Genomic DNA, 20,314 nt, shown 5'->3' with positions numbered 1-20,314 from the left:
TAATTTAGCATTTCTCACACTGATGGCTAAAGAGAACAAAGTAAGAAATCTACAGTTTGTCCTAGGGCATTAGCTACCAAAAGATATTTCAGCTCATTTTCTAACTTTTTATTTTGGACTATCTCGAGTAACTACCAGGCTGCAGATTTTGAAGGTAAATTTGCCTTTTAGTTATTATAGTGAGGTAAAGAAACATGATTTTTTAACACATATAGTAGACTCTGCACTGTACACTCAACTTATTGGCAAAGATGCCTTTGGAAATTTGTCAATCCTTTAGGTATATAAGTAATTAGAAAGTTCTTTTTAAAGTGTGTAAAATTAGGCTATCACATGAATCCCAAGCCATCAATCATTAATTCTATAGACTAGATGAAAATGACTAAAAATAAAGTTTTTTAAATAGATCTGATAGATTCAACAGATTTAACTCAAGTTCATAAAAATTCTTTTTCACTTAGAGTGTCTTTTTTTCAAATGAGGACAACTGTTAGAAGAACAAAACACTGAAGAACAAAATATAGCATATAAGAAAAACTGTATCAACTTATATAAAACAAACCCAGGTTTAAAAATTTATTTTATACTTTTTGACTCTTAATCTCACAAAACAAACTGAGGGTTGCTGGAGAAAGGGGGGTTGAGAGAAGGGGGGTGGGGTTATGGACATTGGGGAGGGTATGTGCTTTGGTGAGTGCTGTGAAGTGTGTAAACCTGGTGATTCACAGACCTGTACCCCTGGGGATAAAATATATGTTTATAAAAATATATGTTTATAAAAATAAAAAAGTAAAAAAAAATTATTTTATACTTTTAATTAAAAATACTGAATATGCACCAATAAACTGTTCAAAACACCAGGTACCTTAAAAACACTCTATTCCAAAAATGAAACATCACCTGTTTCTGCCTACTTGGCAAAACTCAAGTGAAAACAATTATTGTGAGTAAATGATAGACCCTAGTCATAATTACATACTTTTGATTACATAATTGTGAAAAATAATACTGTTAAGAAAACATTGAACACACTGTTTTTAGAGTGATGTTATTGGGGTCAAAAAAAAAGAGAAATGAACAGCAGAAAATATAAGTTATTACTTATAGGTGGTAATATAACATAGGCCTCATTTAGCATAATTCCAGTAATGGATCAGTGAAGTCATATCACAAATTAGAGTTCAAAGATAAGAAAGTAAAGTTTGGCCAAAATGCAAATTTTCACTAAGCTTCTATATCATCACTTAGCCATCAGGAAGACTAGACAATTAATCAATGATAACTGACTTTGTAGGGCCTGAGAAAAAATTTTTTTGAGAAGAGAGAAAGAATGTCCTGATGTCTTATTTCTAAAGTCATGTGGTTCAATTTTTTTTCTAATTTGTAAAATTAAATCTCATGTATTAAATATGATCTTATATACCTTATTTACACTCCAGTGGCACACTGAATGTTGCACATCATTGACTTTGACATAGGTATTCCAAACAACAATCACCCCTGTGCAATCTCCTGAATACATGTGATGACCTATTTAAAAAAAAAAAATTACTCACTTGTGAATGCTACACCAGGTAAAAACAAAATGAAATTGGGTAAACACATCCCAGTATAACAAAGAATCAGAGGGCTATTAAACAGTATTTTAGTAAAAAGAAAAAAATGCTAAAAAAGCCCCCCAAATACAAATCATAATCAAATCCCAATTATTTTTAAATGAATTCTTCATTCTTCTGAATTATTTTTGATGACTTATTTCCCTTTTTTACTCACATGAAATTGAATACACAAAGAAATGAGCATCTTATTGCATTTGTATATAGGTCAAATTCCTATGTTATGTATGTTATCTATATTGCTCACCTTTATTAACCTATATGATCTGTTCTATACTCCTGAAAAAACACCTATATTCTAATATATACTGTTAGCAAAATGCCTGAGACCAGTAGAAACTCTATAAACAATAGGAAATGAATAAAATGATAAATGACAGGTGTTCCAGTTATTCTTAGAGTTAAACCATTTTATAGTTGAATGGGACTTCAGAGACCATCAAACTCACTGTATACTCACTCAGGATTATCTCCCACACCATCAAGAACAGACGGTTGTTTAGTAACTGTGAACTTGGTTTTTTATAAGGGAGCTATTCAACTGATGAACTGCTCTAGATACTAGAATGTTCTTTCTAATTCAGAACAAAGAATATCCATCTTTGGTAGCTCTGTCCCCATCTCTATCTACTGGAGCAATACAGACTGATTTCTTTTTGTCTCACATATGCATATCTTAGTCAAGTATTTGAAGAAATTCATGTCTTTTATAATCTGAAAGACTTCTACTATGACAAAGTTTGTAGACACCTTTCTATCCCTGGTGACTTTTTCTTAATGTGTTCCAATTTCTTATCATCCCTGTAATTAGACTGAATATATTGGCAGTACTTTCATTTTGATCTGGATGCTACACTAATTAATTATAGCTATAGTCTATATATCCGTACTTAAAACATTACAGCACAAAGCAAGGACTCCAGAAACATTTGATTCATCAACCTCAGGTCTAGGAATTTATGTTAAGAAAATAATTATAGGGGCGCCTGGGTGGCTCAGTGGGTTAAAGCCTCTGCCTTCGGCTCGGGTCATGGTCTCAGGGTCCTGGGATAGAGCCCTGCGTTGGGCTCTCTGCTCAGCGGAGAGTCTGCTTCCCTTCCTCTCTCTCTGCCTGCCTCTCTGCCTGCTTGTGATTTCTCTCTGTGTCAAATAAATAAATAAAATCTTAAAAAAAATAATTATAAAACTGCAACAAAGTTTTGTATATACATATATGTACATGTATACATATTATTCAGAGAAATCATGTTCATGGTAGGAGAAAGCTGGAAACATCCTAAGTACTGCCAACAACAGAATGTTTCTTAAGATACATTCAGACAATTATATAATATGTACCTATTAAGTGTGAGCTGAATGCAGAGGTGCTCAGTGCACAATGTACTCAGTACAGAGTATAAATACAGGTTTCCCCTGCTATCTAATATTCTTTTGGTATTTCCCTCTTCTTCCTCATTTTAACCCTTTAACTTAAAAGCCACTTGAAAGAAACCTACTGGAAAAAGAAAGAAATAAGCCTACTGAGGGGATAATTACCAATCCAATGAAATATATTTATGAAATTTGGTATATGACTGGTTATTACAGCAAAGATTAGTTGAATCTAAATATTTAAGAATTTAATGACAAATGATTTTTTATTTATTTTTATTTATTTATTTTTTTAAAAAGATTTTATTTATTCATTTGACAGACAGAGATCACAAGTAGACAGAGAGGCAGGCAGAGAGAGAGAGAGGAGGAAGCAGGCTCCCTGCTGAGCAGCGAGCCCCGACGTGGGGCTCGATCCCAGGATCCTGGGATCATGACCTGAGGTGAAGGCAGAGGCTCTAACCCACTGAGCCACCCAGGCGCCCCATAATGACAAATGATTTTTTTAAAAGATTTTATTATTAAAGAGAGAGTATATGCAGGGGGAGGAGGAGAAGGAGAAACACAAAGAGACTCCATACTGAGCGCAGAGCCCAACATGGGGCTCAATGTCATGACCCTGATCATGACCTGAGCTGAAACCAAGAGCTGGACACTTAACCGACTGAGCCACTCAGGCGCCCCCAGAATTTAATGACTTTAAAATTACAAACAAAACTCCCTGACTGCCAAATCTGTGCCCAGGTCTATCATATGATCTGCAAAATACACATAAATCTAAAAATGTATAATCATCAATACACAAAATCCCTCTCAAGCTTAAAAATATTACCTTAATGAACAAAAATTATTTTTAAAAATTCTTCATGCAACTAGCCTTCATTTGGAATATATTTTGACATACCTTCAATATCAAAACAGAGAGAGTTGATGAAACTTCTGTGCGTGTCAAACTGTCGAATCAATATGGCAGGATCCCCTCTCATATCAACCTTCCATATCCGTATCACAGAATCATAGCACCCTGTAACTACCACTTCTTTTACAGCAGGATGGAATTTAGCCGTGTAAACAAAAGAAGGATGAGGTAAAACTCTGAAAGTACTGGTATTATTTATTTCATTTTTCCATATCCTGGAAAAGGATAAAAAGTTATATGTTGCTTCTGAAAGGCAGAAGTTTCTAAAACTTTTCCCAAAAACCAACATGGCAATGCATCTTAAGTAAGCAATGACAATAGCCAAAGGCAAACTACATTTTATAACAATCAAAAATGATGTGATCAAATATTTTATGACTTGTGTTCTTTACATTTTGACAAAGCTATTTCTTAGTTATTATCAAGCATAATGGTTAATTTGTCTACTAATTTTAATCTATACTGTAAAATGAAAAATTGTATTTGGATTTTTTTTAAACAATTATTTTTGACATTGATTAAACACACATGGAATAGTTCGTAAAATACTGCATTTAGTACAATACACACAAAAAATAAAATATAGGGAGAGCTTCAATTATTCTCCATTTAGGTTGTGTATATTGCTTTTGTAAAGTGCTCCCTAGTAGAGGTTTAGAGAAGAAGCTAGTCCATTAACTCTGTATTTATAATTTCCAAGCCTAGAAAGTGACTGTGATCTCAAAGTCTTAAAAGCCATATTGAAATTACTGTTTGATACCTGAGTAAAATAAGATTAACTATGATACTTTGATAGAAAACAGGCTACCTTACATTAAACAATCAATTTATATTTAACACTTTTAATATGTCTTCTTCTAAATTATGGATAATTTTTAAAAAGTAATATTACTGTCACTGCTACAGTCCTGACAAAAGATTAAATCCTAAGGGTTAAAACTTGTGTTAAATACTCTGCAGTTCTAGTCAGTCTGTAAAAATAGGCAAAAATCTAGCGACTGAAAGGTACTAAATGAGTGTGGAACACTGGATTTTTAAACAGTCTGATTAAATTGTTAAAATTAGAAAAATAGTTTAATTATTAATAGGGGGATTTATAGTTCCTTCTTTTAATCATGACCTAAAAATTAAAGCAAATTAAGTCCTTTTCAAAATTATCGATGAAAGAAAAAAATACAGCTGCCATTCAAGAATAACATTCTGAGTCTTCTCAGCAGCTGCTTCAAATAAGGATATGATCTACAATTACTAAGAATCCAAACTAATAATGAAGGAAGTGAAAGAACATGTTTTCAAGTGAAAATAAAACACGTGTATCACTGCATAAACATTTTTACCATAGTAATACTTTCAATGAATATATGCTACATGAAATACAATACTTACTAAAAGAACAAAATAACGAATTTGTGATTAAGACTGTTAAAAGAAGATTGTTTAAAAGATAAAAACTTCAGCTGTTTGCTTAAAAATCTTATCAGTATTATGTGAAATCCTATGTAACAGGCAGAAATGAAATAATCATATCTTAAAAGCAGCTCAATTAAAATAGAGTAGAGGCACCTGGGTGGCTCAGTGGGTTAAAGCCTCTGCCTTCGGCTCGGGTCATGATCCCAGGGTCCTGGGATCGAGCCCCACATCGGGCTCTCTGCTCATCGGGGAGCCTGCTTCCTCCTCTCTCTCTGCCTGCCTCTCTGCCTACTTGTGATCTCTGTCTGTCAAATAAATAAATAAAATCTTTAAAAAAAATAGACACAGTAATTTACAATAAAAATGAAGCCTTTTTTGTAAAAACCTAACTGGAATCAATGATGGCTTTAGTCAAGCAAGTAAAGATTAAGTCCAAGAACAACAGAAATGTATTAATGAGTTCGGGGAAAAAAGAGCTGATCACAAAGAACAAGGAAATACACAAATTTGTGAAGACCAGATGAGCACACAAAAAGATTATTACAGTAGGGAAAGAAGAAAACATAGTTACAACAGTATGTATGATAAGGGGCAACATTGGGACATATGTGCCTAAATGGGAGCCATTACATGTGGGAAAAGTCTGATTATATGAGGAGCCGTTGGTTAGAGAAAAATACAGATTTGTGCTGAAGATAACTAAAGAAGATTTTGGTTAACCCCACATGGCAAAGAGCTAACCAGTGGGAAACAATAACTCAGGAGTCACTAGCACTAACCAGGAAGACAAAAAGAAGACACAGCCATGCCTCTGCCTCTTGGAACATTAGCAACTCTAATTCTCTTCCTTTGACTTTACCTTATTCATTTTAAGTAGTCCTTACCTCTTTCAAAAACCTCACTCTTTTTGGTTCTAGCCACAATGTTTCTCTTCACTCAGTTAATTCTACACAGTAAGTATTTTTATGATGTAAAACATCCTCCAACAGTATCAAAGCTACATAAAGAAAAAAGCATACTTTATACTATATTGTGTATATATATAAAATATCATATGCTGGCAAAAAAACAAGAAAACTACAAGAAATGGTTAATTTAAATCTGAGCTGGGTTTTAAACAATGACTATGAGCCATCACAAAAGGCACTTAAATGGTTGCTGAGTGACTGAGCTGGGCAGGAAGGCTAGGAAAAGGGCATTTATTTTATTTTATTTTTTTTAAAGATTTTATTTATTCATCTGAGAGAGAGAGACAGTGAGAGAGAGCATGAGCGAGGAGAAGGTCAGAGAGCGAAGCAGACTCCCCATGGAGCTGGGAGCCCGATGTGGGACTTGATCCCGGGACTCCAGGATCACGACCTGAGCCGAAGGCAGTCGTCCAACCAACTGAGCCACCCAGGCGTTCCGGAAAAGGGCATTTAAACACTGGAAGAAGAGACATGGAGAGGAAGATACTAAGAGCATTTTAAAAGATTGTGTGGGTGACGCCAAGGGTACATGGCAAGTGCACAGGAGAAGGATGTAGGGTCAATGAGAAACATGCCTGTAATGCCATGCTAAGGAGCTGGAACATTTTCAAAAGGGTAGTGGGAAGACTTCTGAAGACCAGGGCATTATGAAGCATGGTTGTGAAAAGACGGAGGAACGAGAGACTGAACAGTGGGAAAGTTTAGCACCAATAGTTTAAGCTAGAGATAGCAAGGGCCTGAATGAAGGTAACAGCAGTGAGGATAGAAAGGGTGTGATGGAATGGTGAAGGTTTTAGGAGGGCAAACTGACAGATCTGTGGTACTCTTAGATATGGGAAGGAAGTGTAGGAAGAAAAAAAGAAATGAGTGCTATTCTGGACTCCTGGCTTGGGATTCAGGGTGGATGCCATTAAAAAATCCACAAGAGGACAAAATGAGGAAAGCAGTCTAGTGATATCAAGTCTGGTTTTAGATCCAAGGTGCCACTGACAGTCCAGACGGAGTAACAGAAAGTGAAACTCAGAAAAAAAGTGGGCGCTCGAAGTCAGCCCATAGAAGTGAGACTGAAAACTGGGGAAAATGAGAGAGACCAGGATAAGCACAGCAAACCAAGGAAGATGCTCAAGTAGGAGGATTCTGAGAATAAACATCTACAGAGAACAGGCAGAGCTTCGAAGAGGAACAAGTGACAGGGAACAAGAACTGGCCAGTCATAAAAAGCAAACAGAAGAGGCTGTTAAAGAAACCACTTAATTGAAACTATTTTAAAACTAGTCAATAATTAATCACTTCAGTGAAAGCAGATAGGGTAAGGACCTAAATTGGCCACTGAATCTGAAAATCAGCAAGAGACTGCTGACCTCTTAAAGAAGGTTGATCTAGCGGGGGGGCAGTGAAAGCTAGATTCACTGAGTTGAGCTAAAGACATGTGCAGAACGTTCTTGATGTTGTAGAAAGAAAAATAATGTGGTAGTCTGAAAAGGAGGAAGAACTGAAAGAAAGATTTCTTAAGATAAGGAAATTTGAGCATATTTTTAAGATGAGAGGACAAAATCAATAGAGAGGAAGATACTGAAGAGATAAGAGAGGTAGGAAACAGAATGGTAGATTGAAGGGCTGAGATTAAAAGCACATGTCAAAAACCGTAAAAGACTCTTAATCTCACAAAACAAACTGAGGGTTGTTGGGGGGAGGAGGGTATGGAGAGGGTGGCTGGGTTATGGACACTGGGGAGGGTTATGTGCTATGGTTGAGTTCTGTGAAGTGTGTAAACCTGGTGATTCACAGACCTGTACCCCTCGGCCTAATAATACATATATGTTAATAAAAAAATTAAAAAAATTTTTTTTAAAAAGCACATGTCAAAGAGTTGCCTGAAAGGTGTCCTTATCCATACATCTTTGTTAAGAGCAGTGGACAGAGATAAAGATGGGTACATTTATAGATATTGGGTGGGAAACCAGAGAGATACAGGAAGTTCATGTCTGGCATAATTCACTGTAAGCTAAAGACAGTCAGCTAATGAAAGCGGGCAGATGTGACTCGGGGTCGAGAACTTGAAGTGCCGCAAGCCTTGGATGTGCTGCCAGAGGAATAAGAAAAGATAGCTGAATAAAGATAAGGAAAAAGCTTGCTTGGCTGAGATGACTGTTCAGGTGATTTTAAGACTTACAAATCTACAATCAGGCCTTTCCAAGGTTATGAATTTTTCTCTAGTACAATCTGGCATGGGACAGAATGGCTGTGTTGAGACAAAAAGCTGACCAGGGGTTCCAAAGAATCCTATTAAGAGGGACCAACAGCAGGTGCCTAGCTACACATGGAAGGAAATCAAGTCTCATCAATTACCACCTCTTGCATTTAAACAGAAACTCAACAGTCCTGATAACATCTTAATCAATTAGACATTTTATATTAAAAAGGAAGCTGATAAGAGTAATAAAAGAGACTCAGACACTGGAAGTGTCTGCTGAAAAGTGTGTTAAAATGCAGAGAGCAGAATTAAATAAGAGTGAAGTCAGAAGGCATCCCAAACTGCTCTAAATGTCAGCTTCCTGGTGTACAGAGATAACATAGATTTATGTGTATCTACCTACGTTTGCTGGAGTCAAGTTAAATAACATATATAATATATATATAATAAAAAGCATCTTGAAAAACTGCCTAATAATACAATTAGCATGCAAACAAGGTAGAACAAGCAGCTAGAACAGGTCAATGAAATTTTACAAAGTAGATTTAAAAAATTTTATGATACATATTAAGTTGGGAAGGATTAAATTATTTTATAACTGACATTCTGAAAAATGCAAATACTGAAAATCTATAAAACTCTTAAAACATAAGGCACATATTCACTTACATGTAGCTATCCCCTGCTTTTCAAAGTCTGCCTTACACCACTTCGCTTTTACCTAAGATCTACGTCGGTACCTGCTTTCACTAACCAGAAGAAATGTGAAGAGGATTTTTACTTTAATGAAAAAAGAAGAAAAGGCAAAAACGGGTTCAGCACTTGTTCTGCCGTGAGCCCTTCCACAGGGAGAGCGCAACCCCAGCAGCGAGGGGGCACTGCAACACTTGTCCCCGGAAGCTACACTCAGCATCTCAACGTCAAGCTGCCACAGGTCTGAACTGTATCTGTGAGCACCTGTGCTTTATTTCAATTTATTTTGTGCTCCCCTTAAAGAAAGATGTGTCCCAAGGTATCAGAAAACTCCAAGAGAAGTTATTTTTGGGTCTGAGAATGCTCAAAAAATTTTCCATATAAATTAACAGTTATAACTTCTTCCCCTTATGCCATACCTTTGTCTTAGACAAAGTTTCCATTCCTCGCTGTCTACCACTGTGCATCATTGTGGGCTGGCCCCTGCCTACAGCTAACAGGAAAAACAGAAGCCCTACCATTAAGAGCTTATATTCTAGGAAAATATCAACTGTTTACCTTATGTCAAACAGTGCAGAGTATTAATCAAATAGCGTACATAATGATCATTTAAGGACACTGGGAACTAGAAGCATTATGTATTACATAAAAAAGATATATTTAATAAAAACATCTTTCAGAAAAAGCTTTCCTACTACTACTGATCTAATCAGTCTGTATGATGCATCTCTATGACAGTCCCTTGATAAGCAAAATATTACTTAAGCCTAAGAATAGCTATATCCCTTTATATTTTCTTTACTTTCCTTGATGGCCAACAACATACACAGTAAGTACTTCTCAAGAAGTATACTAACCTGGCAGTGCCATCAGATGATGCAGTAAGGATATAGCGATCATCACGGGACCAGCAAAGATCATAAATGATATTGAGGTGGCCACATAATTCTCTCATGAAACGCCCAGAAGGAATTTCATATACTACAGAAAATATTCAAAAATTAGGTTTCCAGCCAGAGAGTCCTTAATCCAGTAACATACAAACATAAAGCTTATAATAATTTTCACACAGTCTCTAAGAATACCATCACCAAAGATATTTTCAACGTAAAAAATCTCAAAGTCTATTTAAAAGTAATTTTTCATTTCCTTCAGACTCAAGAATTTACACATATAAAGTTTTATAGCATGCTACAATTACTCTCATCTTATCAAAGCAATTTTCCTAGTAGTCTTCCACCATCAATTTATTAATCAAATAATAGATAAGTTAAATTGCAATTCACTTCAAAGATTCTATAATTTGAGTTTTCATGAATAAGATATTACTTTACCTGAAAATCAATTAAATTCCAGCCAAAATTTTAATTATTTAAAGAAGAAATTTAAACTGTGCTACTATTAGAAAAGAATTCTTTTTTTTAAAAAGATTTTATTTGTTTGTTTGTTTGAGAAAGTGAGAGTAAGCGCCAGCTGAGGGAAGGGGCAAAGGGAGAAGGAGAGGCAGACTCCCTGCTGAGCAGGGGTCCCAATCCTGTCAGAACCCTGGAATCACGACCTGAACTGAAGGAAGATGCTTAACCAGATGAGCCACCCAGGCAGCCCTTGTTTGAAAAAAGATTCCAATACTAAAATGATATAATAAGAGAATTAACAGAGACCTAATCTGATAAACAAGACATTAAGGTATTGCTCTAAGTTAGGTTCACAATGAAAGATTTGAAAAAGTGACTTGAGAACAACAAAATTTGCAAGTCTCTACTTCCACCTAGTGGTAAAACCAAATGCCCTTTAAAATAAGCAGGGGGAGGAGTCAAGATGGCGGAGAAGTAGCAGGCTGAGACTACTTCAGCTAGCAGGAGATCAGCTAGATAGCTTATCTAAAGAGTGCAAACACCTGCAAATCCATCGGCAGATCGAAGAGAAGAACAGCAATTCTAGAAACAGAAAAACAACCATTTTCTGAAAGTATTTTACTTGCTCCTTCATATACTCTTATCTGGACAAAATGACAAGGCGGAAAAATTCACCACAAGAAAAAGAACAAGAGGCAGTACCGAAGGCTAGGGACCTAATCAATACAGACATTGGTAATATGTCAGATCTAGAATTCAGAATGACAATTCTCAAGGTTCTAGCCGGGCTTGAAAAAGGCATGGAAGATATTAGAGAAACCCTCTCGGGAGATATAAAAGCCCTTTCTGGAGAAATAAAAGAACTAAAATTTAACCAAGTGAAATCAAAAAAGATATTAATGAGGTGCAATAAAAAATGGAGGTTCTCAGTGCTAGGATAAAGGAGGCAGAAGAAAGAATTAGCGATATAGAAGACCAAATGACAGAGAATAAAGAAGCTGAGCAAAAGAGGGACAACAGCTACTGGACCACGAGGGGAGAATTCGAGAGATAAGTGACACCATAAGACGAAACAACATTAGAATAATTGGGATTCCAGAAGAAGAAGAAAGAGAGAGGGGAGCAGAAGGTATACTGGAGAGAATTATTGGGGAGAATTTCCCCAATATGGCAAAGGGAACGAGCATCAAAATTCAGGAGGTTCAGAGAACGCCCCTCAAAATCAATAAGAATAGGCCCACACCACATCACCTAATAGTAAAATTTACAAGTCTTAGTGACAAAGAGAAAATCCTGAAAGCAGCCCGGGAAAAGAAGTCTGTAACATACAATGGTAAAAATATTAGATTGGCAGCAGACTTATCCACAGAGACCTGGCAGGCCAGAAAGAGCTGGCATGATATTTTCAGAGCACTAAAGGAGAAAAACATGCAGCCAAGAATACTATATCCAGCTAGGCTATCATTGAAAATAGAAGGAGAGATTAAAAGCTTCCAGGACAAACAAAAACTGAAAGAATTTGCAAACACCAAACCAGCTCTACAGGAAATATTGAAAGGGGTCCTCTAAGCAAAGACAGAGCCTACAAGTGGTAGATCAGAAAGGAACAGAAACAATACACAGTAACAGTCACCTTACAGGCAATACAATGGCACTAAATTCATATCTCTCAATAGTTACCCTGAATGTTAATGGGCTAAATGCCCCAATCAAAAGACACAGGGTATCAGAATGGATAAAAAAACAAAACCCATCTATATGTTACCTACAAGAAACTCATTTTAAACCCGAGGACACCTCCAGATTTAAAGTGAGGGGGTGGAAAAGAATTTACCATGCTAATGGACATCAGAAGAAAGCAGGAGTGGCAATCCTTATATTAGATCAATTAGATTTTAAGCCAAAGACTATAATAAGAGATGAGGAAGGACACTGTATCATACTCAAAGGGTCTGTCCAACAAGAAGATCTAACCATTTTAAATATCTATGCCCCCAACGTGGGCCCAGCCAACTATATAAACCAATTAATAACAAAATCAAAGAAACACATCAACAATAATACAATAATAGTAGGGGACTTTAACACTCCCCTCACTGAAATGGACAGATCATCCAAGCAAAAGATCAACAAGGAAATAAAGGCCTTAAATGACACACTGGACCAGATGGACATCACAGATATATTCAGAACATTTCATCCCAAAGCAACAGAATATACATTCTTCTCTAGTGCACATGGAACATTCTCCAGAATAGATCACATCCTCGGTCCTAAATAAGGACTCAACCGGTATCAAAAGATTGGGATCATTCCCTGCATATTTTCAGACCACAATGCTCTGAAGCTAGAACTCAACCACAAGAGGAAGTTTGGAAAGAACCCAAATACATGGAGACTGCATCCTTCTAAAGAATGAATGGGTCAACCCATTCACTGAATGGGTCAACCAGGAAATTAAAGAAGAATTGAAAAAAATCATGGAAACAAATGATAATGATGGGCGCCTGGGTGGCTCAGTGGGTTAAGCCGCTGCCTTTGGCTCAGGTCATGATCTCAGGGTCCTGGGATTGAGTCCTGCATCGGGCTCTCTGCTCAGCAGTGAGCCTGCTTCCCTCTCTCTCTCTCTGCCTGCCTCTCTGTCTACTTGTGATTTCTCTCTGTCAAATAAATAAATAAAATCTTTAAAAACAAACAAGCAAACAAACAAAAAAAACCAAATGATAATGAAAACACAACGGTTCAAAATCTGTGGGACACAACAAAGGCAGTCCTGAGAGGAAAATATATAGCAGTACAAGCCTTTCTCAAGAAACAAGAAAGGTCTCAGGTACACAACCTAACCCTACACCTAAAGGAGCTGGAGAAAGAACAAGAAAGAAACCCTAAGCCCAGCAGGAGAAGAGAAATCATAAAGATCAGAGCAAAAATCAATGAAATAGAAACCAAAAAAACAATAGAACAAATCAACGAAACTAGGAGCTGGTTCTTCGAAAGAATTAATAAAATTGATAAACCCCTGGCCAGACTTATCAAAAAGAAAAGAGAAAGGACCCAAGTAAATAAAATCATGAATGAAAGAGGAGAGATCACAACTAACACCAAAGAAATACAAACTATTATAAGAACATACTATGAGCAACTCTACGCCAACAAATTTGACAATTTGGAAGAAATGGATGCATTCCTAGAGACATATAAACTACCACAACTGAACCAGGAAGAAATAGAAAGCCTGAACAGACCCATAACCAGTAAGGAGATTGAAACAGTCATTAAAAATCTCCAAACAAACAAAAGCCCAGGGCCAGACGGCTTCCGGGGGGAATTCTACCAAACATTTAAAGAAGAACTAATTCCTATTCTCCTGAAACTGTTCCAAAAAATAGAAATGGAAGGAAAACGTCCAAACTCATTTTATGAGGCCAACATCACCTTGATCCCAAAATCAGACAAGGATCCCATCAAAAAAGAGAGCTATAGACCAATATCCTTGATGAACACAGATGCAAAAATTCTCACCAAAATACTAGCCAATAGGATTCAACAGTACATTAAAAGGATTATTCACCACGACCAAGTGGGATTTATTCCAGGGCTGCAAGGTTGGTTCAACATCCGCAAATCAGTCAATGTGATACAACACATCAATAAAAGAAAGAACAAGAACCATATGATACTCTCAATAGATGCTGAAAAAGCATTTGACAAAGTACAGCATCCCTTTCTGATCAAAACCCTTCAAAGTGTAGGGATAGAGGGCACATACCTCAATATCATCAAAGCCATCTATGAAAAACCCACCACAAATATCTTTCTCAATGCAGAAAAACTGAAAGCTTTTCTGCTAAGGTCAGGAACACAGCAGGGATGTCCATTATCACCACTGCTATTCAACATAGTACTAGAAGTCCTAGCCTCAGCAATCAGACAACAAAAGGAAATTAAAGGCATCCAAATTGGCAAAGAAGAAGTCAAACTATCAATCTTCGCAGATGATATGATACTATATGTGGAAAACCCAAAAGACTCCACTCCAAAACTGCTAGAACTTGTACAGGAATTCAGTAAAGTGTCAGGATATAAAATCAATGCACAGAAATCAGTTGCATTTCTCTACACCAACAACAAGACAGAAGAAAGAGAAATTAAGGAGTCAATCCCATTTACAATTGCACCCCAAACCACAAGATACCTAGGAATAAACCTAACCAAAGAGGCACAGAATCTATACTCAGAAAACTATAAAGTACTTATGAAAGAAATTGAGGAAGACACAAAGAAATGGAAAAATGTTCCATGCTCCTGGATTGGAAGAATAAATATTGTGAAAATGTCTATGCTACCTAAAGCAATCTACACATTTAAGGCAATTCCTATCAAAGTACCATCCATCTTTTTCAAAGAAATGGAACAAATAATCCTAAAATTTATATGGAAGCAGAAAAGACCTCGAATAGCCAAAGGAATATTGAAAAAGAAAGCCAAAGTTGGTGGCATCACAATTCCGGACTTCAAGCTCTATTACAAAGCTGTCATCATCAAGACAGCATGGTATTGGCACAAAAACAGACACATAGATCAATGGAACAGAATAGAGAGCCCAGAAATAGACCCTCAACTCTATGGTCAACTAATCTTCGACAAAGCAGGAAAGAATGTCCAATGGAAAAAAGACAGCCTCTTCAATAAATGGTGTTGGGAAAATTGGACAGCCACATGCAGAAAAATGAAATTGGACCATTTCCTTACACCACACATGAAAATAGACTCAAAATGGATGAAGGACCTCAATGTGAGAAAGGAATCCATCAAAATCCTTGAGGAGAACACAGGCAGCAACCTCTTCGACCTCAGCCACAGCAACATCTTCCTAGGAGCATCGCCAAAGGCAAGGGAAGCAAGGGCAAAAATGAACTATTGGGATTTCATCAAGATCAAAAGCTTTTGCACAGCAAAGGAAACAGTTAACAAAACCAAAAGACAACTGACAGAATGGGAAAAGATATTTGCAAACGACATATCAGATAAAGGACTAGTGTCCAAAATCTATAAAGAACTTAGCAAACTCAACACCCAAAGAACAAATAATCCAATCAAGAAATGGGCAGAGGACATGAACAGACGTTTCTGCAAAGAAGACATCCAGATGGCCAACAGACACATGAAAAAGTGCTCAACATCACTCAGCATCAGGGAGATACAAATCAAAACCACAATAAGATATCACCTCACACCAGTCAGAATGGCTAAAATTAACAAGTCAGGAAATGACAGATGCTGGCAAAGATGTGGAGAAAGGGGAACCCTCCTACACTGTTGGTGGGAATGCAAGCTGGTGCAACCACTCTGGAAAACAGCATGGAGGTTCCTCAAAATGTTTAAAATAGAACTGCCCTATGACCCAGCAATTGCACTACTGGGTATTTACCCTAAAGATACAAACGTAGTGATCCAAAGGGGCACGTGTACCTGAATGTTTATAGCAGCAATGTCCACAATAGCCAAACTATGGAAAGAAACTAGATGCAATACAATACAATACAATAATAGTAGTCTCCTACCCACTTAAGCCCCCATGTCCATCAACAGATGAATGGATAAAGAAGATGTGCTATATATACACAATGGAATACTATGCGGCCATCAAAAGAAATGAAATCTTGCCATTTGCGACAACATGGATGGAACTAGAGTGTATCATGCTCAGTGAAATAAGTCAAGCGGAGAAAGACAACTATCATATGATCTCCCTGATATGAGGAAGTGGTGATGCAACATGGGGGCTTAAGTGGGTAGGAGAAGAATAAATGAAACAAGATGGGATTGGGAGGGAGACAAACCATAAGTGACTCTTAATCTCACAAAACAAACTGAGGGTTGCTGGGGGGAGGGTGGTTGGGAGAAGGGGGGTGGGGTTATGGACATTGGGGAGGGTATGTGCCTTGGTGAGTGCTGTGAAGTGTGTAAACCTGGTGATTCATAGACCTGTAGCCCTGTGGATAAAAATATATGTTTATAAAAAATAAAAAAATTTAAAAAAATAAAATAAAATACTAAGCAGCACAGAAGTACTTCTGGAATAGCAAAGAAGCACCTCAGAGTATCTGCTCCCTGATAAAAGCAATAAGAACACCGTAAAAATTATCCAAATTAACTTTTTCTGAACTCTAGAAGTTAAACAAAGGCTTGTAACAACCTGAGGAGCATTTATTCAAGAAAAACAGCTTAATCTTGGTAGGAACATGAGCTTTGTGGCATTTTAACTTGCCATGGTCCCATTCCACTCTCCCAAGCTGCAGAGTAGCTTTAGAAACCAACAGTCTCACAACTTAAAGCCAGCAGCCTAATAGCCATGGGATGGGCCAGAAAATATAAGAAGCTCCCCGCAAAGCCCCACTCCCATACTTACTACTAAAAAGCTCCATTCCCAGGGCTTGGCTTTCCTTGGCTTGGCTCAGAGCCTGCTCTGTGTGAAAAGCCCTAACCCCAGGGTGCATGCTGAAATAATCAGTGGCACAGCTGGCTGAGGCAGTGATGTCAACTGAAGCTAAGGAGAGTGGCCAAGGAGAGGCTGAGCAAAAAAATGTAAAAGGAAAAAGCTGGGAATGAGATGTTCACAGAGGACTTTGAAAAGATGCAACAAATTCCTGGGAACCCAGCAGGACATGTGTATGTGAACAAAAAGACCAGAGGTGCTTTCTCCCTCTGACTTACCTGAAAGTGAAGTAAGGCAGAGCTGCAATTGCCTGCAGTGAAGTGTTAAGAATGCATCCCAACACACACACACACACACACGCTTGGTAAAGGCTGGGCAGTCTACTCACTCAAAGCATTTAAAAATCTCTACCATAGCTGACCATCAAGCTAAGTGAGCAGAGACTTCAGCAACAACAAATCCTGGGCGGGTGGGTGCAGAGGAGGGGAAGGTGAGGAATCTGATTTCCAGACCTGCCACACATGTAATATGGAGACAAGAAAAAACCAAAACAGTCCAGTAGAGCCACCCACAGGAAACAAGGCAGTCCACAGAAACTGTCCATGAAGAAGCCAAGACATCGTTCCAGACAAAAAATTTATTTAAATTCACTCTTATAAATATGTTCAAAGATAAAAAGAAAACCATGTCTAAAGAATTAAGGTGTGAGAATAATTTCTGGTTAAAATAACAGTATCAATAAAGAGATAGAAATTATTAAAAAAGACAAAAAAATTCTAGAGTTGAAAAGTAGAATAACGGAAATAAACAATTCACTAAAGAGGTTCACTAACAGATCTGAGCTGGCAGAAGAAACAACTTGAAGACAGGTCATCTGAGATTATGCAGTCTGAGGAACAGAAGGAAAAAGAATGAAGAAAAATGAATAAAGCTACAGGGACTTGTGGGACACCACCAGGTGTATCAACAATGAGATGATGAGAGTCTCAGAAAAGAAAAAATAGAAAGGAGAAGAACAATTTGAAGAAATAAACACTAAAAACTTACTCATTTTGTGAAAAACAGTAATCTACATATCCAACAAGCTAAACAAATTCTAAGTAGACATATCATAACCAAACAATTGAGACTAAAGACAAAAATTCTTCTGTGCTTTGGAGACTTAAGCAATAAGTATGTCTAAATTCATATAGCATTCTGAATAAGATTTAAGAATAAAGTAACACATATTTATCATGGAAATGCTAAAATATAAATCAGAATGAAAATAACTCTTTCACTACCCAAAAAAGAAATCACTACTAATTCTCTGGAGTAGATATTCTAAGAATCTTTTTTCCTCCATGCATTGGTTTTGGTGAATTTTTAAAATAGCACAGTCATAATCAAACTACACAAGTAATTTTGTTTTTTAAAGCTAACATTATTTCATGAGGAGGAGTATTTATTTAATAAATGCTAGCCAAGCCAATTATGAGTCCTTGCTGAAAAGAATAAATCATCTGAAATAAACTGTGTGAGGCTGAGGGAAATTTAATACCGCCTAGTACTTAGGGCAGATGCCCACAAGGGGCAGGCAACTTCCTGCTGAGGAAGCTGGTTTTCATTATTACACAAGAAATTAGGGAAGTATTTAATGTCTCTCACTTTAGAAGAGTGGAGAATGCTCACATAAAGCTACAGAAATTTTCCTTTTTAACATGGTTTTCTGTATTTTTTAAAGGCAATTTGAAAGTGGGTTTTTGGTCTCTCTGCTGCCTTCCCTACTACTGAGAAATCGTTCTCTAGGTACTCCTGTAGGTACTTTAAATTATCACTTCTATCAACTGACCACATGGGCTAGAATTCCTCATGGGATTTATTAATCCCTTCATGTTTCTAAATTTCCATATTTAAGATAAGAAAATGCTTACAAAAATCCTCTTGCATGTTTCACAAATAAACTTACCACCCTTCATTTGATTATTCTCATTCTACTACTGAACATATATTTTATAGAAAGCTGTGAAATAATTATTAAAAAACTGGGGGTTACTCAAATTAATATTTCAATGAATTTTAAAAAAACAAATGTCTTCCAGATAGACTTCGATCCCATTAAATAGATAGAATTATTACTCACAGATAATTGGATATCCATCTCGGCTGGCACAGGCCGCTGCTAATATTCTTCCATTATGAGAGAAAACAAGACGAAAACATCCTCGTTCTCCTGTATTTAGTGAGAAGAGGTGCTTATTTGGGATACGGCAAGCCTAAAAACATACATTTAAAAAAATAAATTAAGAAGCATTAAAATTTGAAGGCTAGTTGTTAAGTTACTGCAGTGGTAGAGCTTTATTTTTAAGCCCCTTGACTGTGATGCAGAGAAAGAGGAAAGAAAGTAAACAAAATGGATGGAAAACTATAGTAAATTATTTTATTTCCTAATGAGATCAGGTCTCCATAAAATAAAGTCACTTTATACTCCACTTCTAACTAGTACTTAATTCACCAAAAATTTGTAATTGGGGTGCCTATGTGGCTCGGTCATTAAGCCTCTGCCTTTGGCTCAGATCATGATCCCAGGGTCCTGGTATCGAACCCCGCATCGAGCTCCCTGCCTGCTTCTCCCTCTTCCGATTCCCCTGCTTGTGTTCCCTCTCTAGCTGTCTCTCTCTCTCTGTGTCAAATAAATAAATAAAATCTTTAAAAAAAAGAAAGAAAGAAAGAAAGAAAATTCATTATCTGGTACTCTAAAGCTGTCACTATTGTGTGCACATTTGCATGCATACACACACACACACACATACACAATGATATGTATATGTATTGCCACACACACAAAACATCTTATCACAAAACGTCGTAACATCCTTATTCCATGACAGCGATTTTCGTGATTTTTGCTGAGCCATAAACTTCTTCAGAGACCATAACTGCCCCTAAAGGCCTAGCTTAAGCGTGGGATGTATGAATGCTCATTTTCTCTCTCTTTTTCTCTCTTAAAATAACCATCATTTGTGGCTACCTTCTGAAAGGTATTTTCAAAGTAATCACCTCCTGTTGGTTTCTCATTCACTAATTTTATTAAAATTTCATAATTTTTATGTTTTCATTTCCTATTATCAAATGAAGCCAAAACTTTCCATGTATAATATCTACTGTAGAAAATACTACTTTTATTTATCCTAATTACACCTCTTCCAAACTTCAGTGATCCTTAGTTCCTAGGTTTATTATCTTGAAAATTCAATTAAACACATATTGGTCCTTTACTAGATGCAATGAATGTGGTACACTTCCTTGCAAATGTCTTTTCATGTATTAGTCACAGCATCCTGAATGTTTGGATACATTAAGATTTTGG

The 20,314-nt window shown here is 36.8% G+C and overlaps 1 protein-coding gene across 3 annotated transcripts in view; it reads right to left on the bottom strand.

Annotated features, from left to right (window-relative positions):
- AHI1 (Abelson helper integration site 1) overlaps positions 1 to 20,314 on the bottom strand; it is a 216,487-nt gene that overhangs the window by 157,032 nt on the left and 39,141 nt on the right. For all 3 annotated transcript variants that reach the window (XM_044248265.1, XM_044248275.1, XM_044248284.1), the window contains 4 exons: positions 19,088 to 19,220; positions 10,029 to 10,152; positions 3,892 to 4,121; positions 1,424 to 1,530 (listed from right to left, as the gene is read on the bottom strand). In XM_044248265.1, coding sequence (XP_044104200.1) covers positions 1,424 to 1,530; positions 3,892 to 4,121; positions 10,029 to 10,152; positions 19,088 to 19,220 — 594 coding nt within the window. The remainder of the gene's footprint in view (positions 1 to 1,423; positions 1,531 to 3,891; positions 4,122 to 10,028; positions 10,153 to 19,087; positions 19,221 to 20,314) is intronic.

The sequence above is a fragment of the Neovison vison genome, chromosome 1 (genome assembly GCF_020171115.1).
Source record: "Neovison vison isolate M4711 chromosome 1, ASM_NN_V1, whole genome shotgun sequence".
NCBI classification, from domain to species: Eukaryota; Metazoa; Chordata; class Mammalia; order Carnivora; family Mustelidae; genus Neogale; species Neogale vison.
This window is presented reverse-complemented; position numbering and strand designations above follow the sequence as displayed.